Genomic DNA, 24,243 nt, shown 5'->3' with positions numbered 1-24,243 from the left:
AAGGGGTTGGGGTAAGTTTTTCTAATCTGTGCCCTGAGCCAGTTTGATGTAAGTCATATGACAGATGAGTTGAAACGCAGAGGTTGGACAGGTGAAGGAGATGGTGAAAGGGGCCCTGCAGGCAGAGGGAACAGCCTGGGCAAAGGCATAGAGAGAGGTACAGGTGCTTAGAACCTTCTGAGAGTAGAGGGATGTTTGGAAACTCAGCAGTTTCCGATTACATATCCTAAGGAACTAGGGGATGCTGGAGATCCATGGAAACATTTAAAGCAGGTTCAACCATGTGGGATTTATACCAGAAAAAATATTTTGGCTGCAGTGGTGGAGAAAGAGTGAAACTGGGCAGGAAAAAGTTGTATTGCCTTAGACCAGTGCTTCTCAACCTTCCTAATGCTGTGACCCTTTAGTACAGCTCCTCATGTTGTGGTGACACCCCCCCCCCATAAAAATCATTTTCCTTGCTACTTCATAATTTTGCTGCTGTTAGGAATCCGAATCATAATGTAAGCATCTGATATGTAGGATATCTGACACGTGACGCCAAAGGTGTCTTGACCCATCTGTGGAGAATCACTGCTTTTGACCCTGTGATCTGATTGTCTTTATCTTCCCTACCCTGATACATGAAATCCAGCATGAAATCCTATGTCCAGGTGGGGACCGCAGCTCAGTGGTAGGGCACTTGTCTAACATGCACATGATCCTGGGTTCTCTTCCCAGCCCTGTGAATTAAAATTGGATAGCAGGGATGCCAGTAGGGAAGCTCCATGGTGAGTGGGACTGGCAGTTTGCCAGCTGCGAATGGGAGATGCCACTTTGGGAGTCATCCAAGTGATCGGCATTTTCAATAGTGAGTAAAGAAGCCGGGACAGAAATATCTGGATTAAGGGAAGAAATGAGCAGAAGGAGGAAGACAAGGAAGTTGGAAGGGTGGCAGTGCAGAGGAAGCTGAGAGAAAGTTGACAACCCTGAAGAGTGCTGGAGAGGTCCAGGTTATCCCTTCAAGGGAAGAGCAGAAAGTGAGTGGAGGGTAGGAACAAAAGCCAGTGTAGCAGGGATGCTGGAGGAAGGAGATGTAGGAAGGGAGATAAAGGAAGATGGAAGGTGTGTGTGTATAGACAAGGTCTCATTGTACCACGTTAACCTCATCCATGCAAAATCCCCCTTTGTCAGCAGAGAGTGAGAATTGGGCATAGAACCTACAGTTTTCTACATGCTAGAGTCTCTGTCACTGAACTGCATCGCCAGCTCCTTGAAAAAAAGGATTTTTTTTTTCTAAGACAGGGTTTCTCCAGGTTGCCCTGGCTGTCCTGGAACTCTCTCTGTAGACCAGGCTGGCCTCAAACTCAGAAATCCATCTGCTTCTGCCTCCTGAGTGTTGGGATCAAAGGCATGCGCCACCACTACCCAGTTTGAATGTTTCTTTTCTTTTCTTTTTTTTTTTTTTTTTGTTTTTGTTTTTTTTTGTTGTTTTTTTTTTTTGTTGTTTTTTTTCCGAGACAAGGTTTCTCTGTGTAGCCCTAGCTGTCCTGGCACTCACTTTGTAGACCAGGCTGGCCTCGAACTCAGAAATCCGCCTGCTTCTGCCTCCCGAGTGCTGGGATTAAAGGCGTGCACCACCACGCCCGGCATCTTTCTTTTTTTTTTTTAAGATTTATTTATTTTATGTATATGAGTACACACTTTAGTTATACAGATGGTTGTGAGCCTTCATGTGATTGCTGGGAATTGAACTTAGGACCTCTGCTTGCTCTAGCCAACCCCACTTGCTCCGGCCAAAGATTTATTTATTAGTATAAGTTCACTGTAGCTGTCTTCAAACGCACCAGAAGAGGGTATCAGATCTCATTATGGGTGGTTGTGAGCCACCATGTGGTTGCTGAGATTTGAACTCAGTACCTTTGGAAGAGCAGTCGGTGCTCTTACCCACTGAACCATCTCACCAGCCCGAATGCTTATTTTCAAGAAGATTTTTAAGGTGCTGGGGATGGAATTGGGGTCCTCTTGTGTACCTCACATATACTTTACTACTGACCTATAACCCTCTTTCCCAAATGCTTGTTCTAGAATGGGCAAGTCTAGGGACTTGATTTTTGTGTTTCTTTTCTTTTTCTTTTTCCTTCTTCTGTAGTTGTTGAAGAAAGAGAGTTTGAATTCTCTCTTCTCCTGTCTTTACCTCCCATGTGCTTTGTTAACAAGTATAGACTTCCATGCCTTGTTTGAGTCTTCTTAAAATCTTGTTTTTATGTACACAGCCCCGGGGCTTGTGACTGCTTGGTTAGGACACTATCGCAGCCTCCTAAAGCACTTTAAAAGCAGGAGAATGAAATCAAAGAACACAAAGCAAGTTTGCTGCCTCCAGGCTCTGCAGGCCCCTCCTTCTGGAGCTTGGACTGAGTTTTGCTTTCTAAGATAAACCTTGATTAGTTGCTCACCAGACAAAATCAAACTGCAGGGAGATGCGATCGCGCACACCTGAAATTCTGGTAATCAGGACTCAGAGAGGCTCGTGGGCCAGCCTGGGCTCTGTGTACAGTGAATTCCAGGTCAGCTTGGACTAGTAAAACCCTGTCTCAGAATAAAAACTAACCAAAGAAGGGAGGAAGTCAGGTGTGGGGCTGTTTGAGACTCAGGAAAAGGATAAACTGGGGAAGCACTCCTGGCTGATAGGAGGGAGGTGAGGTTTGGAAGTATTGGGAGGGCAAGTCAATCAAGGGGGAAGGAATGGGCACCCCAAAACTGGATATGTAGTCAGGACCTTAGACCACATCCCTCAGGGCAGACTCTTCCTGCCCTGGATCCTTATCTGTTCAAGACAAATTTAAATTCTCATCAATTCTATGTTATCCCTTCCTTGCGTCTTTCGAACGGCATTCTGTTCTATGGACTGAGGAAGGCTGTGCCTTTGGCTGACCCTAGCTGAGGGACAGACTGTTGGATTCCCCCTCACTCCGATGCCCTTGAGAAATAAAACCTAAAGCCTTGAGAGAGTTAGGCAAGTGCTCTACCTGTCTGTGACAGCTCCAGCCTCTGGGCCCTGCTGCATAAGGCAGGCCTCCTTTCCTGGGGTGCTGAGCAAGGCTGTGACCCAGGGCTTTGTCTGCAAAGTTCAGGCCATGCTGGAAAAGGAATGAGCTTTTTCACTGTGTTCGGAGTGAGCAGTGGGGTAGCTCACCAGCCACGGTCAGCTGTGTTTTGTGTGACTTGTACACAAAACGAAACCTAATTGCTCACATGTCCCTATACAAGTTGGTTGTGGATCCAAAGTGTGCAAAATGACAGGGAGGGTAAAACCAGAGGCTCTTGGACATTGTGTGGGATCTAGTTGTACAGTTTGAGGACACAGAACCCCAGGCCAGGACATCCTCAGGACAAACTCTGTCCTCTGGGTCTGGAAGACAACTTGGTGGCATCTTTAAAAAGAACAGAGAGAGAACTTGCTGGCTGTCAAGGTGTCATGTCTTTCTCTGGCTTCTCACTGAGCCATTTCCTTCTTCCTAAATTTTTATGATGCTTATACGAAAACAGATTCTATAAGATCAGGATAAATTCCTTGCTTGTATATACCTTTATATATTTAAAATTCTTCTTCCTTAAAAGAGAGAGAGAATTGAGCCTGGTTGCTACCCTGTCTCTCCAGGGTTTTTTTTTTTTTTTTATTCTTGTTCAGAAAGGCTTTGAAGAAAATGTGTTTAGACCTGTTGTTAACTGCAGAGCCATGTGAAGTTTGTGTACTGAGAGCAGACCCCCATCTCTGGGGCCTCCTCCCCCTGGGGGCGGTAATTCTAAAATCCCCTAGAAAACCTGTTTTAGCTGGGAGAAGAGAAAAAAAGAAAAATATAGAAAACCTTGCCCTAGGACTTTAGAGAGGCTTGAAATGGGAGGTGGTGGCAGAGGCCCTGTGCTCAGGGAGCTGTGGGACAGTGAGGCTCTGTCACTTGCTATCTCTCCGCCTCTTCTTCCCCGGGGAACACTGTCCATTGTTTTTATTCAAGAGCTGTAGGAGCCTCGGATTGTTTGTTCTCTAAACCTACTGGCTGGACAGGGCCCCAAGGTCCACTGTGTCCTGGTTTATGGCCCCTGTTTACTCTCTGGGCTTCCTGGAGGCTCCAACTGGGAAAGAAGGAAGGAGAAAGTCTACTTTTCGTTTCGGGTTTTTGTTTGTTTGTTATTTGTTTTTTGTTTTTGTCTTTTCTTTTCTTTTCTTTTCTTTTCTTTTCTTTTCTTTTCTTTTCTTTTCGTACTATGTAGCTCAGACTAGTGTGGAGCTCACTATATAGACCAGGCTGGCCTTGAACTCAGTCAGAGATCTGCTTGCCTCTGCCTTCAGAGTGCTGGGATCATGGGCTCTTTTCTTTGTAAGGCATCCTCTTTGTCCTCAGTACCCATGATCTGATTTCATATAAGAGGACTATGGGGAAGTCTTGTTTCATTTATTTCTGATGATGCTGGGTTTTTGGTATTGTAGGCAAGCACTCCACCACTGAGCTACATCTCCGGCCTCTATTGACTTCTTATTTTGAAGCCAGGTTTCCCTACGTTTTTCAGGCTGGCTTTACAACTCTCTCTGTATCACAGGTTGTCTTTGAACTTCTGATCCTCCTGCCTCAGCTTGGCTGTAGGGATCATAGGGGATCCACTGCTCCAGTCCTATGGGCCAATGATGTTGTTCCTGCCCTTGGGTCCTACAGTTCAGCCTACAATTTCAGTCCCAGGGGATCTGACGTCCTCTTCTGACTCCTGCAGATCAGGAAGAGGGAAGAAAGTGAAGGGGCATCTACATTTGCTGATCCTGTTTCTCTCTAGCTCAGGGTTAGGCTACTTGCCTAGCAAAGGCAGAGCCCTGGGTCTGGCTCCCAGCACTGAAAAATAAAGGACACACAAAAGATCCAAGCCCCAGAACAACCAAGGGTCCCCCACCCTTAATATGGGTCTAAAGGCCTGGCTGGATGCAGGGTAACCATAGCCTTCATGAGGGTCCAGGTTTGCAGAGGTGCACACCTACCGCCCAGAGGGCCCACTGGCACTGCTCTTGCTGTGGGATTGTGGCCAGGAGGAGTCCCCTGGCAGAAGTAGGGTTTTCAGGTGACTCAGAGGAGAGCCAATGTGATGAGCTGTGGCACTGTAAATGTCCCTTGTTTCCTGAGGCAGTTTGGACAGTTGCCAAGCCACCACCTGATGCTGCTAGGCATTGGCTTTCGCTGGATCAACACTTCCTCCTGTGGCTCAGGTGCGTTGTCTCCTGACACAAAGGCTGCATTGGAAGTGGCCACAAAGAACAGAGGAAGTGCAGGTGCATCTCAGCCATAGGGCCGTGTGGACAGAGTGGGCAGTAGGGCTGCGAAGTGCCAGGGACAAAGTGATGGTGGTGAACCATGTGAGTCCTGGCCTTTTCAGGGAGAGCTGGGAGTTCATGTGTCCCCCGAGGCTTTGGAAAACTCCCAGGTTTCCATTTGCTTATAAGAGAATAGAGGAACCCAAACAACTTCAGAGGTGGTTTATGGGGTAATGTAAGTTGTCATAAAGAAGGCAATCGGGCTGGTGAGATGGCTCAGTGGGTAAGAGCACCCGACTGCTCTTCCGAAGGTCCAGAGTTCAAATCCCAGCAACCACATGGTGGCTCACAACCATCTGTAATGAGATCTGACTCCCTCTTCTGGTGTGTCTGAAGACAGGTACAGTGTACTTACATATAATAAATAAATAAATCTTTAAAAAAAAAAAAGAAGGCAATCACCGAAATGTACAAGTTCAAGATCATACCCTGCTGCCCCCACCCCACTGCCATACTGGTTAGATAGGTCTGTTCTTATGGTCTGACAATCTTATTGGTGAGAATAAGTGGGCCATATTGCATTTCTGGTAATACAATTGGACATTTTGGTGATTGTATGATTGATATATAGTACATGTTGATGGTGGATCTTACTGGAAGGAGTTTGCAATTCATAAAGTCTTGATCCTTTTTTTTTTTTTAAGCGTTTATTTATTTTATGTATGTGAGTATCCTGTTGCTGTCTTCAGACACACCAGAAGAGGTCATCAGATCCTATTACAGATGGTTGTGAGTCACCATGTGGTTGTCGGGAATTGAACTCAGGACCTCTAGAAGAGCAACCAGTGCTCTTAACCACTGAGCCACGGCCCTACCCCCACAAGAGCAATTTATAAAAAAAAATTAAATCTGTCTTTTAATTTTTTATTATTTACTTATTAGGGTGCTTGTTGGATAGTTTTTTTGTTTTTTGAGTCAAGGTCTTGCAGTGTAGCCTAGGCTGGCCTCAGACTCGAGATATTCTGGCCTTAATCTCCCATGTGGAGAGATCACAGGCCCGCACGGTTTGTTCATTTGTTTATTTTAGGCATGGAAATCTAGACTCCTCCATCTCCAGTCTCCAGCGTGGCAAGAAGTGAAATGAGCTATGTGTGTATTGCAGGGTATGGCTTGCTATTTCTGTACTTTCTGGCTGACAGCTCTGGCAAAATCAGAAACAAACAAGTCTTGTTTTCCAGATTTTAGTGGTTGAGTAAGGGATTGTGCAAGCAGAACAGACCTGGAGAGTCAGAGAAATATATTCTTGCTGGAGAAATATACCTGCCTTGTGTGACCCAGTCCTGAGGTCTCTGGCCTGGTGCTATCAACTCCCAACTGCTAGAACTTGCTCTTTGCCCTGGCATTACCAGAACTTCCCTATGTACAGGCTTTATCTGGAGTTATCCATGTCTTCCAAATTAAATGCTTCCAGTTTCCCCTTAGTCACTGCTTTAAAATAGTGTTTTACAGGTAAACAGCCTGTTGGAGTCCTCAGAAAAGATGGACACACCATGAGATAGTACTATAAGATAGATCTCTCTGTCTGCCTGCCTGCCACTCCCTCTCTCTCTCTCCCTCTCCCTCTTCCTCTCCCCTCCCCTCCCCCCACTTCCCCTTCCCCTCACTCTTATCCTCTTTCTCCCTCTCTCTCCCTATCTCTCTCCCCCCTCCCTCTCTCCCTCTCTCCCCCTCTCCCTCTCTCTCTCTGCCAGTAGGTAGCCCAGCCTTGAACTGCTGATCCTCGTGCCTCACCCTCCCGAGTGCTGGACTGTTCCTGTGTACCTTCACGCTTTGCATCCTGTGGTAGAATTTTACTCAGTAATAAAAAAGGAATGAACACTGGTAAATGCAGCGACATGGACAAATCTTGCAAAAGGTTGATGGACAAAATAAAGATACATACTGATTCTATTTGTGTAGTTTGAGAACACACAGAAATGTAAGGTGATAAAAACTCAGAGTTAGGCCTATGAGATGGCTCAGCTTTCAAAGGTTCCCAAGTCTCATGTCCTGCATCTAGTCATCAGAACCCATAAGATAGGAGGAAATGACTCCCAAAAGTTGGTCTCTGACCTCCACAAAAGTGCTATGACACATATGTACCCATATATACACACATATTCAAGTGATCATGCACTTATACACACACATAAAAAAAATGAATAAAAAATATTTAAGGGTGGGGCTGGAGAGATGGCTCAGTGGTTAAGAGTACTGACTGCTCTTTCAGAGGACCTGGGTTCAATTCCCCACACCCACATGGCGGCTGACAACTGTCTGTAACTCCAATATCTGACACTCTCACCCAGACATACATGCAGGCAAAGCACTCATACATATAAAATACAAATAAATAAAGAATAAGGGGTTGGAGAGATGGCTTAGCAGTTAAGAGAACTGCCTGCTTTTCAGAGGACCTAGATTTGATTCCCAGCCCCAACATGGTGGCTCACAATCATCTATAAAGGGATCTGATGCCCACTTCTGGCCTGCAGGTGTGCATGCAGCAAAGCAGTCATATACATTAAAATAAATAAATAAATAAAATTGTTAATAGAAAATTTAAGAAAAGAGAGCCGAGTGTTGATTGCCTGGGATGATGGAAATTTTTTGGATTTTTGGGTGGATTATATATATATTATATATATATAGGCATATATGTTGTCCAGATGCATTGAACTCTGCATTTAAGATTTGTGTGTTTTATAATGTGAAAATTAACCTTCAGTTAAAAAAAAAAAAAAAAAAAAAAAAACGTAGCAAGTAGATAATAAACTGGTCCCTGTAACTGAGAAAGTCTGGAGTGATGGCTTCAGGTCTGGCTTGATCAAGGGTCCAAATGCTCTCACTAAAGTTTCCTTCTGGGTGTAGTGCTGTGGTGGCCTTTAATCCTTGCATCTGGGAGGCTGACAAATCTGAGTTCAAGGCTAGCCTGGTCTACAGAGTGAGTTTCAGGACAGCCCAGGCTCTTCTGGTCTGCTCCCTCTAGGTAGATTCAGTTTCTAGGGAGATACTTTCCTTTTTTTTTTTTTTTTTTTTAATTTATTATATGTAAGTACACTGTACTTACATAGTCTTCTGACACTCCAGAAGTCAGATCTCATTACAGATGGTGGTGAGCCACCATGTGGTTGCTGGGATTTGAACTCAGGACCTTTGGATGAGCAGTCAGTGCTCTTAACCACTGAGCCATCTCTCCAGCCCCCCCAGGAGACACTTTTCTAATGCATCTAAGTAACCACAACCCCTTTTGAGAGATGGGCTGAGAACATAACTCATAGTGATACTCTTATCTCTGCAGTGCTGTGATTAGAGGTATGCACCGCCACGCCCAGCAAGGGCCTCTTGGTGATAAGCTCTGATTGAGCCCAATGGTCATTCCCCACCCCTGTACTTTTTTTTTTGATCCAGTCTTAGTTGCAGAGACTTGGTTTTCCACGCTCCAGGCATGAGTCACACATTCTTCCTCTTGGGAAGCGGGTGAGAGAACAGAGCTGTATCTCTGTGACCATCCCAGGTTTTGAGATGGGAAGTTCCTCTTTGCCTTCCAGCTGCAGGATCCAGGATGCTGTGCCTGGGAAATGGCTCTGAAGCCAGCAAGGAGAGCGAGCGTGCGTTCTCTCAGAACTTGCTTCTCTTGCGTGCTAGTTGTCTGTCTCTCTTAATTTTTTTAAGGCTTATTTTTACTTTCAAACGGTGTGTGTGTGTGTGTGTGTGTGTGTGTGTGTGTGTATGTGTGTGTGTGCACTTGAGTGTAAGTGCAGCTGCCAGTGGAGGCCAGAAGAGGATGTTGGATTCTTGGATGCTCTGGAGCCCAAGTTACTGTGTGAGCGGTAAGCATTCTTAACCACTGAGCCATTCCTCTAGACCCCCACTTCATGTTTTAAGAGTAACTGAGGGCTGGAGAGATGGCTCAGCGGTTCAGAGCGCTGGCTCTGAGTTCAATTCCTAGCAACCATATGGTGGCTCACCACCATCTGTAATGGGATCCGATGCCCTCTTCTGGTGTATCTGAAGTCAGCGACAGTGTACTCAATTATATAAGATAAACAATTTTTTTTTTGTTTTGTTTTTTGGGGGGTTTTTGTTTTTGTTTTTTCGAGACAGGGTTTCTCTGTGTAGCCCTGGCTGTCCTGGAACTCACTCTGTAGACCAGCCTGGCCTCGAACTCAGAAATCCACCTGCCTCTGCCTCCCAAGTGCTGGGATTAAAGGCGTGCGCCACTACTGCCCAGCTCAATGGTGACTCTTAAGGTGAAACAACACGTAATTCATTTGTGCCTGAGTTCTAAGCCAAGCTGGTTTGATGGCTGGTCTGTTTGGTATGTGCAGGGCCCTAGGCTCAAATCCCATCATTGCCACCAACACACCAACACACGCATATATACACACACACACACACACACATATATGCACACACCCACATACATGTACATATACACACACAGAGGCATGCACACATGTATATATGCACACACAAAGTAAGACCAGAAATGAGACACACGTGGTGGGACTCACCAACACTCAGTATGGGTTCCTGGTTGGCTTAGCCCCTTGTGGTTCTATTGCTTCTTGGGGGGGGGGGGGTCTTGCCTACATTTACCTCTCTGGGAACTTTGCAAGCAGCCGAGTGGGCTTTTTGTGAGTTCCAGCAGCACCCAGCATTCCTACCTGTCAGTAAGAAGTAATGTAGTTTTGAGTCCAGTGACTCAGTCCAGTATAATCCCCTGCATTCCTATGCCTTATCTAGAAACTGGACCCTACGTTTGTTGGCTGCTTAGAGCAGAGATTTCCAGAAGTTGAGTGAGGTATAGGAAGAGGAAAAAAGTTCTCTTAAGCTGGAGTAGATGCTTATCTGAGCTTCGAGAAGGACTCCATTATTAAAGTGTCTGTAAAGTATCATTGGTAGGCTGTAGCATTCTGGGGCAAGTTGGACCAGCTCCTTAGGGATTCCCAGCCCTTTACTGTTAAACCACCTAAGCAGTAAAAGCATTTTTCATGACTGGAGAAATGGCTCAACAGTTAGGAGCACTTGCTGTCCTTGTGGAGGACTCAGGTTCCGTTCCAAGCACTCAAAAGGCAGCTTGCGTCTACATGTAACTCCAGTTCTAGGGGAGCCAACACCCACTTCTGTCCCTCACAGGCACTGCACACTTGTGCACATACACAGAGGCAGACAAATAATTGCGCTCGTGAAAATACAAACAAGCAAAATCTGAAGAGAGCTTAATAGTGTCTGGGGAAGAAAGAAAGACATCCTGTGCTCCTTGAAAGGGTCTCATGTAGCCTAGGCTGGCCCAGAAGTTCTGATCCTCCTGCCCTTTCCTTCTGGGTGTTGGGATTGTAGGCATGCACACACAAGACCTCATGCATGCTAGACTAGGAAAGCATAATTAAGATCTGTCCCAGACACCTCCCCACCCCCATTTTTTAAGATGTAAAAATAATATGTGTATACAAGGAAGCACAGTACCCACAGAGGCCAGACGTGCTGGATCCCCCGGAGCAGTTGTGAGCTGTCTGATGTGGATCCTGAACCTCTTCAGGAACAATACAAGAGTTTAATTGGGGCTGGTGAGATGGCTCAGCGGGTAAGGACACTGACTGTTCTTCCAAAGGTCCTGAGTTCAAATCCCAGCAACCACATGGTGGCTCACAACCACCCATAATGAGATCTGACACCCTCTTCTGGTGTGTCTGAAGTCAGCTACAGTGAATTTATGTGTAATAATAAATAAATCTTTAAAAAAAAAAGAGGCCGGGCGTGGTGGCGCACGCCTTTAATCCCAGCACTCGGGAGGCAGAGGCAGGTGGATTTCTGAGTTCGAGGCCAGCCTGGTCTACAGAGTGAGTTCCAGAATCAGCCAGGACTACACAGAGAAACCCTGTCTCGAAAAACCAAAAAAAATAAAAAAAATAAAAAAATAAAGAGTTTAATTGTTGAGCTATCTGTCTAGCCCCACCCCCACACACCTTTTTTTTTTGCATGGTCTTTATCTAGTAAAGACTAGCTTCAAACTCACTTTGTATGTTCAAGCTGGCTTTGAACACCCAATCCTCTTTCCTCAGACTCTTAAGTGCTGGAAACAACTTCCTTATTCGAAGGTTAAAAATCAGGGATATATTAAGATACTGGCTTTGGGATTCGTTCCAACTCAAGGTTCTGCATATCAGTGCAATTTAGAAGGCGGCCAATGCTACCAATGCAGATGTGATCAGGACAATTTGATTCTTGAATTTATTTATTTTTAATGTATGTGCATTGGTGTTTTGCCTGCACATATGTCTGTGTGAGGCTGTTGGAGTTGTGAGTTGCTGTGTTAGTTGAACCCAGGTCCTCTGGAAGAACTGTCAGTGCTCTTTAACACTGAGCTATCTCTTCAGCCCCTGGCCTCAGAAATTTGAATCTAGAGGAAAGTATCATCATGGGACTGAGAACTAGGTGGGGTGGGGGTTGGAATCGTTGCTGGAGGGATGCTAGTTCCCTTCTGGGAAGAAGAAATGAGAAAATCCTGAGGAAGGATGGTAACTCACGTCTCTCTAGTCCAAAGGCCACATTCTGGGGCCCCTGAGCAGGCTGGGCTATAGGTGACTTACTTTTCTTCCCAGGGGTCCAGACCATGGGTGCCAGAGTGGTGTGGGGGTGGGAAGGAGTTGATTGAGGTTGTTAGTGTAAGGTTTCCTGAGCCGTCGGATCTGAGTACCCTGCCTACCGGGACACTCCCAGGGAGTAGCCACTGGCCCTGAAGATAAGCCTCACCAAGGAATTCATTCAGACCCCGCCTGTCTGAGCTAGGGAGAGCACCATTATGTTTAAAGGAAATTGTTTGCTGATCTGAAACTTGTTACACGATAAGGAGGGGCTAGGGATGTACCCCAGTGCAAGAGCCCTTGCCTAGTGGCTTCAGTCGCCAGCACTAAAGAAAAGAAAAAGGAAACAAATACCTCAGAAAATCATAAGCAGAGAACTAAGACATCGAAGCCATCAGCATATAAAACAGTGCTTACTGAGTCCTGGGAAACTTACCGAGTGTCTAGCTTTCAAAGATGAAAATTAGTGCTTTGGGGTCAGGTCAGAAGCTCAGCAAATAAAGGTGATCGTTGCCAAGGTTGACAATCTGAGATTGATCCCCAGGGGCCACACAAAAGGGAGAACTGACTCCCGCAAGTTCTCTGACCTTACGTAGCATACTTGCCATGACCTCCCACACTAATAATAGTAGTTTATTTTTGGAAGCTTGGTATGACAATATACATCTATAATCTCCCCTCCCCTCCCCTCCCCTCCCCTCCCCTCCCCTCCCCTCCCCTCCCCTCCCCTCCCCTTCCCTTCCAGCTATTGAGGCAGGGTTTCTCTGTGTAGCCCTGGCCATCCTAGAACTCTCTTTGTAGAACAAGCTGGCCTCAAACTCAGAGATCCTCCTGCTTCTGCCTCCCGAGTGCTAACACTTATAATCCCAATGCTCCAGAGGCCGAGGCAGGAGGATTGATGTAAATTGGAAGCTGACTTGTTAGAGATGCTGTCTTAAAACCGAAAACCTATAGTAAAACAAAACAAAACTTTTGAACCCAATTGATGAGATATCCCGTTTTGGAAATGGACAAAGGTTTTGAGTCAATAATTTCCCAAAAAAGATGTACAAATGGCTACGAGCCTATGAAAAAGAGTCAGCATTTCCTGGGCTTGATTTCCACACCCAAGGAGATGACATGGGGCAAGAAGTCTTCCTGACTTAGGGCCTAAGGGCTCTAGCAATAGTCTCCGAAGTGACCAGAGTGGTTTTATTTCACGTTTTGTAGGAGAGCTGGGCATTCCTAGGGATGAAACCCAAGGCCTTGCTCATGCCAGCCCAGCCCTGTGTGTTGAGTCATATCCCTAACCCAAGCCAGTGAAAGAGTTGACTCATGGTGACATGTCACACATACCAGGATGGTATGCTGGCTATTTGATGTCAGGATGGCACCAACCTAGACATATGTGAGAAGAAAAAATGCCACCATAATAAGATGTAGGCATGTCAGTATGGGTGTTGGGTGTTGTCTTGATTAGTGATGGACGCAGGAGCAGTCTGGTTTTTGCTCCAGTTCCCTGCCTCCTGCTCCAGTTCCTGCCATGACTGAGGGCTGGGTGATGGTGGATGGTTACCAGAGAGTTGTAAGAGGAAAGAAAACATTTTCTTCCCAAGCCGGCTTTTGGGCATGGTATTTTATCACAGCAATAGAAACCTAAGTCAGGTGGCTGTCATAGCAAGAAAGAGAGAGAGAGAGAGAGAGAGAGAGAGAGAGAGAGAGAGAGAGTCGGTCTAGGCTGCAGTAAAGTAATGGAGTACTTGATCTACCAGTGAGGAGCTGGGGGTGTGGCTCAGTTACAGAACACTTGCTAATGGGAATATAAAATGATGTAATGACTTTGACAAATGGTTAAACACAGAATCCACCACATAATCCCTAGGTATATAGAAAAAAGTCAGCAATGTTTACTCAGAGAAACAGCTTGTATAGAAAATGAGGTTTTAGGTTTTATTTTGTTTTGTTTTTCGAGACAGGGTTTCTCTGTGTAGTCCTGGCTGTCCTAGAACTCACTCTGTAGACCAGGCTGGCCTGGAACTCAGAGGTTCGTTTGCCTCTGCCTCCTGAGTACTGAGTACTGAGTACTGGGATAAAAGGTGTACATCATTGCCCAGCAGATTTTAGTTGTTCTTACACACACACACACACACACACACACACTCTCCCTTCCCCTTCCCCTTCTCTTGTCCTGAGCCATACCTAGTATGAGAACCATAGGGAGAGAAAGGTTATCTATAGTCTAGCCTGCTCAGGGTCCCCCTAATCAGCAGCCTTTGGACTAAAGGATCAGAAATGAGTTACTTTCTTCCCTCAAGGTTTTCTTGAAACTCTTCCTCCTCCTCCTCCTCCTCCTTGTTTTAAGCTTTTTTTTGGGGGGGGGGTTGGGGGGTTGCAGGGTCTCATGCAGCCCAGGCTGGTCTTGAACCTGTTAAGTTGCTAAGACTGGCCTTGAATTCCTGATCCTCCAGTTCTCATGTTCCACTTACTGGGATTGTTGGCATGGGCCACCACACTGCACCTCTAGCCATATTTGTGACAGCAAAGAATGAGAACACTTCAGTTGTCCAGCAACTGGTAAATGGTTAAACAGAGCAAATGTTGTATGCTTACCTAACGATAAAAGAGGGAATTGGGTGCAGGCAGGCTGTGGTCTGGGTGAACTTTGAAAACAATATGCTAGCCAGGTATGGGGCACTGGGCCATAAGCCCAGAATGTAGGAAGCTACAGCAAGGGTTGCACAGATTAAGGCCAGCCTGGGCTATACAATAATACCCTTTCAAAAAGGGAAACGCAGTAATAATGGGGTAGGGGAAGAGAAGAGAAAGCTAAAGTGCGTAGGGACTGGAGTTCAGTTCCCAGTGGCAACTTGTGAACATTGATGAGGTAGAGATGGTGGAGCCCGGGCCTCTTTGAGCAGCTGCTTTAGCCTACTTGTCGAGCCCCAGGCCAGGAAAAAATGACAGCAACACAAAGATGGGTGGCACCTGAGGAATGACCCCTGGGGTTGTCCACTGGTCTTCACATGTATGCACATGCGTGTGTGTGCACTCACACACACTCTCTCACTCTCTCTCTCTCTCTCTCTCTCACACACACACACACACACACACACGTATGCATGTACACATGCACGCTCATATATGCAAGCATACAGAGAAGAAGATAATGCAGTGTGAAAGAAGACAGACAGAAGGCCACTTATTGAATGTTCTATTTATATGAAGTATCCACAATCAGCAAAATCTGTACAGGCCAAAAAAAAAAAAACAAAAAAAACAAAGCAAAAAAACAAACAAAAAACCAAACCAAACCCAAACCAAACCAAAAGCCCTAAAAACAACTAGCAGAACTCAGGGATAAGGGATGGATGCTCGGTTTCTTTCTGAGATGCTAAAATGCTCTAAAACCTGACCTAGGTGATGATGGCCAGGTATCGTGGTGAAGATGTTAAAGAACACTGACTTGAGTACTCTTCACTCATTCATTCAGTTGGGGATTGAACCAGGGCCTTGAACAAAGTAAGCCCATGCTAGCGTCTGAGAACCATCTCCAGGTCCTGGATGCTTTAAATGGGTGGGTGGGTGGCAATTTTGTTTGGTTTTGTGGACAGGTTTTTGCTTTGACACCTGGTTCTGGAACTCCTTACTCTCCTGCCTCGGCTGTGCTGAAGTTACAGGTGTGTCCAACCAGAACTGGTCAGATGGTTAAGGGCAAACTTCTAAAACAATTCCATTGTGAGCCGTTCCTTTCTGTGACTTGATGCTATCAGTTAGGGAAATATTTACACAAATGTCACTATGTACTATGGGACTGGATTTTGTTTTTGATGTTGTGGTAAGAGCAACTAAAATCTCATTTCTCAGGAGTCTCAGATACAGTGTGATCTTTTCTTTTTTTTTTTTTTTTTTTTTTGGTTTTTCGAGACAGGGTTTCTCTGTGTAGCCCTGGCTGTCCTGGCACTCACTTTGTAGACCAGGCTGGCCTCGAACTCAGAAATCCGCCTGCCTCTGCCTCCCGAGTGCTGGGATTAAAGGCGTGCGCCACCACGCCCGGCTGTCAGTGTGATCTTTTCTATCTCTGCTATACTGTAGCATCCTTAGACTAATTAAAAAAAATTTTTTTAGCCTTTTGAGACAGGGTCTCACTATGTAGTTGTGGCTGTCCTGGAACTCACTCTGTAGACCAGGCTGGTCTCAAACTCAGAGATCCACCTGCCTCTGCCTCCTGAGTGCTGGGATTAACTGTGTGCACGCTGTGTCCAGCACATTCTTAGACTCTTAAGATATGACCATCTCAAATTACCTTGTTCAATATTTTCCACCTCTACCAATTGTTTAACTCTTTTTTTTTTTTTTTTTTTGGTTTTTTGAGACAGGGTTTCTCTGTATTGTCCTGGCTGTCCTGGAACTCACTCTGTAGACCAGGCTGGCCTCGAACTCAGAAACCCGCCTGCCTCTGCCTCCCAACTGCTGGGATTAAAGGCGTGTGCCACCACTGCCCAGCTGCTTAACTCTTTTATCTCTGTTTGTGTGGCTGTTTTCTAAGGGGAAATTTTCTTTATTTTTTTTTTTTTGTTATCTTTAAGTCTGTGTATGGATGTGGAGGTATGTGCCCATGAGTGCAGGTATCCAAAGAGGCCAGTAGAGGGGGTTGAATCCCCCTGGAGCAGGAGTTAAGAAGTGGTGGTGATCTGGGAGCTGGGAATTGAACTCGGGTCTCATATAACAGAAGTACATGTTCTTATCCACCATTTGTCAGCCCTTCGGGAAATTCTTGAGGCTACAATGAGAAAGTATAGCAAGGACAACAAACCATGAGAAGCACAGTGCTGGAGAGGGATGTGTCGTGGGCCTCAGGCTGCTTTTAGTGTGGCTGTGCGCAGGGCTGGCCCTGGCTAGTGTGTGGGAGCCCAGCTCTTCCAGTGTTAGCACCGTCTCCTGACAGATAACGTCGGTGCGCTGTGCTCAGACAGAGAGTGCAGACAGTGCTGTCTCCCCTCCTGGACCCTGGAGAATCTGGGCTTGGGTACCTTTGTAACCAGCACTCAGTGGGCTGGTTTGACCAGAGATGCTACATATACGTTGGTGCATTTTTAATACCAGGAAAGAGGATTGTGAGTGTCGCTGTCATGGTGGGAGAAAACAAACGGGAGATAAGGCACCAGCTCACAGTGTCTGTTTCAGGGCTATGTTATTATGATTTTTATGTTTTTTTTAAAATTCGTTTTCTTTATTTTCTACATTGTCATTTAAAATTATCTTTTTCGAGAATACTATTGCCACATTGTTCCCTTCCCTTCCTTTCCTCCAAGCTCTCCTACAGGCCCCTTCCCAGTCTCCTTCAAATTCACCACTGCTTTTCCACTAGTTGCTATTGCACGCACACGCACACGCACACACACACACACACACACACATGTATTCTAAAATATAACCCATTCAGTTCGTATCCTGTTACTGGCATGTCTGTTTTCAGGGCTGAGCCATTGCCACTCTAAACACCAATCCGTGCACTCTGGGGGGGAGGAGCACCCTGCCCACTGGGGCTGGGGCTCTCCTCAGTTGCCTGTAGTTCTTTGTATAGGGTTGAAGCTTCATGTGTCTACTCCGCCATGTCCACTGGGGTCTTCCTTGATCAGCTTATGTCTGGGCAGTTTTGTCGGTGAGACTTTATGGGTTAGTTAAGTACTTTTTTTCCCCCCATGGAATATCACTTCGGGTGTAACTGATCTCTGAACGGGTGTCTCTTCTTTTCCGCTCAGGGTTGTAATCCCCTTGCACAAACTGGCCGGAGCAAGCTGCAGAATCAAAGGGCTGCCTTGAACCAGCAGATCCTGAAGGCTGTGCGGATGCGGACAGGAGCCGAGAACCTTCTGAAGTGGGTACCTCTGTGTTTGCTGCCTCGGCCAGGAGCTCTGGCTCTCCTGAGAGACTGTCTGTCTGATGGACAGACAGAGCCCAGACCCTTAGCTGGGGTCTTGCTTTTCAGCTTTGAGATTTCTCTCTCTTCTGGGGTGTCTGGACAGGTCCTTTTCATGCCCAGAGCTTGGTCACATTAATGACAAAGATGTTTTGTCCACCCTGTGTTTGTGGAGAATTGTGACAGACAGTGCAGTCACAGCTCTGTGTATGTGTGTGTTTATTTTAATTTAATGTGTATGAGTGTTTGCCTGCATGTATGTGTGCACCATGTGGAACCTGGGGCCCATGGAGGCCAGAAGAGGGCATTACAGACCCCCTGGAACTGGAATTGCAGATGGTTATGAGGCACCATGTGGGTGTTGGGAACAGAACTTAGGTCCTCTGCAAGAGTAGCCAGTGCTCTTAACTGCTAAGCATCTGTCTCTCCAGCCCTCAGTTGTAGCCATGTTGTTTACAGGTCCAGCATTTGCTTCTGGGCATGACTCCTTTCTCCACTGCCCAGAGTTGTGCCTGGTAGGGCCAGTGCTTGGTGAGTGGGTGTTGATAGATAAGAGAGGGGACAGCAGAAAAGAAAGAACGGGACACTCCTATTACTAGTATTGTCCATCTTTCTAATGAGAGGAGTCATGAACAGGATACGGTACCACATACCTGTGGTTTCAGCTACTTGAGGGGTTGAGGCAGGAGGATTGCTTGAACCCCAGGGTTTGAGACATCTGGGAAAAGTAGCAACCCCACCCCCACCCCCACCCCCACCCCCATCTAGGAAAGCGTGAGAGTTAATGAGAGAGGCGGGCGGGCATGTTGTGCCCAGTACTCAGTGCTGTGCCGTGGAGATAAAATAGTTACTTCTCAAGTAGAACTCAGGAAAGCTGTACCTGTGTCTAGACAGCCGTAAATCCTCCCCACACCCTTAAATGCAGTGCGCCAGCTTGCAGAGGGTGCAGACTCTTCCCTCGGAGGACAGCCTTTGGCTATCGGCTCTCTTACCTTCCATCTTGGTGAGGCAGGGTCTCATTTCTGGCGCTTGGAGCACGCGGCATCAGAGTATCTCGGGTAAAACTGCCATCTCCCCTCTCCCAACCCCTCACCACCCACCCCCTTAAGAGGCCTACAGGATAGTTCTTTGGTTTTGTGAGGCAGATCTCATGTAGCTCAGGCTGCCTTAAAACTTGCTGTGTAGTTGAGGATGACCTTAAACTCCGGATTCTCCTGCCTTTGTCTCTTCGTGCATGTATATATGCACGTGAGCATGCATGCATCTACATGCATAGCATAAATTTGTGCAGTCAGTTCCCTCCTACCATGTAAAATCCTGGGGATCGAACTCGAGTTGTCAGGCGTGGCAGCAAGCACCTTCGTCTGCTGAGCCACCTGGCCAGCCTGCTTTAGAGTTGGTTTTTTGTTTGCTTGTTTGGTTGGTTGGGTTTTTTTTTGTTTGTTTGTTTGTTTTATTTTATTTTGTTTTTATAGCAAACACTAGAGCTGTTCTGTCTGCCTTGCTCTGTTAACAACGCCAGCAGACAACCTCTCTGTGGCCCAGGCCAGACTCAATCACACTTACTGTCAGGTTAGCAGTTGTTTAGCTGATAGGTGAGATAGGGTGGGACAGGGTTGTAAATGATTCTCCTGGAACTGATATACACTTAAAAGTGTCCCCTTGTAGAGACTGTTAGAGGGAAACTGGAGGTATTTATTAATCTGACTCAGTGCACCTACGTTTAGAGACTGTTGGTAGACTGTTGGTAGAGGAAACCCGGAGGTATTTATTAATCTGACTCACCTGACACCAAAGCTTCCTGAAATCAGGGAGGGCATCAGGCCAAGCCTCACTCTGGCCCCACAGTGTCCCTGGCTGCTGCTACTAGCAGCAGGTAATTACTGTCATACACTGGACATGGCTGTCCTGTCCTTAGATTGCCTGATGGCTGTCCTGTCCTTAGATGTCCTACTAAGATTCTATGATGAGGATAGAGCAATTATAATATAGGCAAGAGGGCATTTGGGAAAACATCCCCAGGAATGCAGACTTGGAAATGAGGGTCCCCACCATTAACTGCAGGGCCACCATGACTGGGCAGAAGCTGTGAGTACCACGGTTTCAGGTCCCTTGAAGGTCCTCTCTTTCCCTGTTCCACCTGGGCTAAGAGTCAGTGAGCTTCCTAGAGCTTGCCGGGAGCTGGCTGGTGCTTTGAAGTGCTTCAGGCTGGCCGCTGGTGGCAATCTGCCCTCCAGGCTCCTTTCCCTCCCTTGAGAACAACAGAGGCAGAAACCAGATGGTATTTCTGAGGCAGAGAGATTAAAGCGAGTTACCAGGTTGTTAGATTTGAACTAACTAGTTCTTTAGTCAAAGAACAGGCTGCTTAACCATTCTGGTTAAAGCTTCAGATTGCCTTCTTACACTGCTCGTTAGACTAGATCAGGAAAGCCTCCCTCTGAGGCTCACGAGTGTCTGTATACCTGCTGGTGAGTGAGTGCTTCAGGGCCAGGCTCCGTGCAGGGAGCTGTGAGGAATGGTGGGGATGGAGGAGTGTGCAGTGTATAGCCCAGGCTGACCTGCAGCGTATAGCCCAGGCTGGCCTTAAACTGGGGAGATCTTCCTGTCTCAGCCTTCTTAGTGCTGCTCTTACAGACATGCATCACAACACGCACAGGCATTCTCTTTCCCTCCCTTCCCCTCCCTTTCCTCCCTCCATACCTTCCACCTTCTCTTCTCTTCTCTTCTCTCTTCTCTCTTCTCTCTTCTCTCTTCTCTCTTCTCTCTTCTCTCTTCTCTTCTCTCTTCCTTTCAGCAGCCAGGCATCTCTATCGTCTGCCCCAGGGACCCAGCAACAACAGGATAGTTGTTACTAAGCTGCCAAGATGCCCACATATCCCCAGGAGCCACATAGCCTCCCCATGCACACGCACTACATCCCTTTCTAAAAGGCCAAGCTCTTCTTTCTTGTTCTCCTTTTCCCTCCACCCCCTCGCCCCCCGCCCAGAGGCAGCCTCTGTAAACCCCTCCCCAGTAAACCTCCCCCCATGAGATCTGTCACATGGTGTGACTGCATTGCCATCCATCACTTAGATCTATCTATCTTTCTTCCTTTCTTCCAAGACAGGGTCTCACTATGTAGCCTTGGCTGGCCCAGAAATCACTCCGTAGCCCAGCCTTGAAGTAGTGAGGATCCTCCTGCCTCTGCCTCCCCAGCGCTGGGATTGCAAATGTTGCTACCACACCCAGGTCTCACGTATGGACAAGCACTCTGCCAACTGAGACACATTCCCTGTGTTTGGTTTTTGTTTTGTCTCGTGTCGTTGAGAAAGGAGCCTCACTTTGTGTCCCTGGCTGACCTGGAACTCACTCTTCTCCTGTGTTTGCCTCTCCAGATTCCAGATTTTAGGTCTGTGCCACCATGCTGGAGTTTTAAAAAAATCTTAGAATGGCTGAACTTTTAAAAATTGGCAACCAGTTTAGGGTTGAAAGAGCTGTACACTGACAGGCAAGTGCAGGAGTTGCTCTGTGATGGCCAGGCCGAGTCTCAGGCCTGGGTGGCCTTGCCTGTGTGAGGTTAGTGATTGCTCACATGCTCAGTAACCAGCGGCTCAAGCGTGGCTGTGCAGTGGGATGCCTGAGTCCCCTTTGGCCTGATCCTCTGTCTGCCTTCATTGAACACCGGGGACAGATCTGATGCCTTAGTCACAGTCTGTACAGGGCACAGGGTGCCCCCCCTTCCCACTTGAATCCCTGGCAGAGTGGGCTGTGGGAATGGTTCTGGCAGAGCAAACTGGCCGAGTAGAGACAGCCTGCCAGAGGCTGTTAGAATGTCCCACACGGTCTCTATAGCACGGAGGAGACCCGGAGTCAGCGTGGAACCTGTTCTCACACGGACAGTTTTACTAAAAGGTTTGGAAGAAAGTGAAGTTATTCTAAACTAAAAATGAAGAACTGATGTGGCTCAGTCACAGAGGCCTTGTGTTCCATCCCCGCACCACGCAAAAACAAACAGGGACACGTGGATCATAATGTGAAATTACCGTTTGTTTTTACAGTGGACTTTACATGACAGATATGGGGGCGGGGGGGGGGGGAGACTTCAAAGAGACTGGATTTAATAGGTAGTGGTGGTGAATGTCCTTAATCCCAGCACTTGGGAGGCAGAACCAAGAGGATTGAGACCAGCCTGGTCTACAGAGAGGAGTTGCAGGATAACCAGAGAAACCCTGTCTTTTTTTTTTTTAATTTTTAATATTTTTATTACATATTTTCCTCAATTACATTTCCAATGCTATCCCAAAAGTCCCCCATAGCGCCCCCCACTTCCCTACCCACCCATTCCCATTCTTTTGGCCCTGGCATTCCCCTATATTGGGGCATATAAAGTTTGCAAGTCCAATGGGCCTCTCTTTCCATTGATGGCCGACTAGGCCATCTTTCGATACATATGCAGCTAGAGACAAGAGCTCCGGGGTTCTGGTTAGTACATCATGTTGTTCCAACAATAGGGTTGCAGATCCCTTTAGCTCCTTGGGTACTTTCTCTAGCTTCTCCATTGGGAGCCCTGTGATACATCCAATAGCTGACTGTGAGCATCCACTCCTGTGAGAAACCCTGTCTTGACGTTGGTCCTGCATCAGCTGGATCTAAGGAAGGAAGAATTACCCTGTGTCGTGTGCATGTGCCCTGAGGCACCTGGGCTGTATGGAGGGTGACTGTCAGGGCAGGGGCGTGGACAAGAAAACACCTTTCAAAGGCATACACCTAATGACCTTCCTTCTCTAACCAGGCCCCACCTCCTAATGTTCCCACCAATGCCCCATAATGCCATCCCATTAAGAATCCATTGGTGGGTTAATGTTGATGAAGTCAGAGACCCCCATGATCCAGGTACTTCTTCCAATCCCCATTTCTGAGCACTGCCCGGAGACCTTACCACACCAACTCTTAGGGAGCGATTCCTCTCCAAACCAAAGTGATCCTTTTGAACTTGGGGTGGAGGAGCCATTGTGAGATGGGAACTTGGCTGCGCAGACAAGGCAAATGTAAGGCTGGGCTGTGATATGTGAGACCCTGTTGCAAAGAAAAGAGAAAAAGACCCCAGAGGCTCCAAGATGCCGGGAAACAAGTACTGCACGTCCAGTGGTTATAGGAAGTACTTAGCTGTGGCCTGCCTGTCCTTGTTTATGCTTGTGACTTGACTCATCCAAGAGTGTAAAGGTGGGATCTTTCCCATTCCGTGTAGTTCTTACAGATGCGCATGCTCTTTGTGAGAACCTGACCCCGCAATCTCTTTGTGAGAACCTGACCGCGCATGCTCTTTGTGAAAACCTGACCGCGCATGCTCTTTGTGAGAACCTGAGGGCACTGATTCCTATCCTCAAGACACGGGTCGTGGAGAGTCGTGGTGGTGGTGTACCTTTTCTGGGCAGGAAAGGGCCCAAACACTCTTTGCCCGGTGCTTCTCAGACATGGTTCAGTTGCCAGGCCACAGCAGCCTCAGAGACGCACACTGGATCACTACTGTAGAAAGGACTCTCTAGGAAGGGACATAGAAGCCGTTTGTTTTCATTCAGAGAAGCAGTCTGGGTACAGAGCAAAGGACCCGACAAGTCTAAGCCTCCATCCTTGCCCCCTGACCAGGGTCAGATGGTTCTAGATTTGTCCAGCCTCCAGCCTGACCCAGAGACAGCTGGGAACACTCACCATCTTGCCTAGGCACACCATAGTTGAGAAAGCTGCTTCTACCAATGAGTCAATGAAAAACATCTCACTTGTTCAAGGAACAACTCAAACTTTGGGATTGATTTCTGAGTCATCTTTGTGCCCAAAAGTCAAAGAGTCCTGGAAACACCTCCGTCCACCCCCCCAGACCCTATTGGTTGCCAGCATCTAATGGAAATCTGATTGTTTCTGCGTTGTTACTAAATGCTTATTCCCCTCCTCAGCCCAGCTGTCTTAGCAGTTTTATCAAAATAATTGACCATGAATGTACCAATGCATCTCTGCATTGTCTGTTCTGTTCTGGCCTCTGGCTTCGGGCTAGTCCGTTCCACGGTGTGCCAGCTGTTCTAGCTTTATAGTGACATGGGGTTTGTTGTTGTTGTTTTGTTTTGTTTTTTTCCTGAGTCAGGGTTTCTCTGTGTAGCCCTGGTGATTCCAGAACTACAGACCAGGCTGGCCTCAAACTCAGACCCACCTGCTTCTGCTTCCTGAGTGCTGGGATCAAAGGCGTGAGCCACCACCGCCAGCCTAACTGTAATGGTGTTTTTAGTCAGATAGTGCATGTCCTCCAACTTCGTTTTTCTTTCCCAAAATCATTTTGGCTCTTCTTGGTTCTCTGCAGCTCTATATACATTTTAGGATCCACCCATCTCTCTCTCTCTCTCTCTCTCTCTCTCTCTCTCTCTCTCTCTCTTTCCCCCCTCCCCCTCCCTCCCCCTTCCCCTTTCTTTCTC

General features: G+C 47.0%; 1 protein-coding gene across 1 annotated transcript in view; it reads left to right on the top strand.

The window, feature by feature from the left end:
- Positions 1 to 24,243, top strand: part of Rhpn2 (rhophilin Rho GTPase binding protein 2) — a 58,934-nt gene that overhangs the window by 2,047 nt on the left and 32,644 nt on the right. Inside the window, exon 2 of the mRNA XM_021167232.2 lies at positions 17,646 to 17,761. Coding sequence (XP_021022891.1) covers positions 17,646 to 17,761 — 116 coding nt within the window. The remainder of the gene's footprint in view (positions 1 to 17,645; positions 17,762 to 24,243) is intronic.

Source organism: Mus caroli, unplaced genomic scaffold (assembly GCF_978045245.1).
Source record: "Mus caroli unplaced genomic scaffold, Mus_caroli_1 scaffold_8, whole genome shotgun sequence".
Classification (NCBI taxonomy): Eukaryota; Metazoa; Chordata; class Mammalia; order Rodentia; family Muridae; genus Mus; species Mus caroli.
Note: the sequence above shows the minus strand (reverse complement) of the source record. Positions and strands in the feature narration are given on the sequence as shown.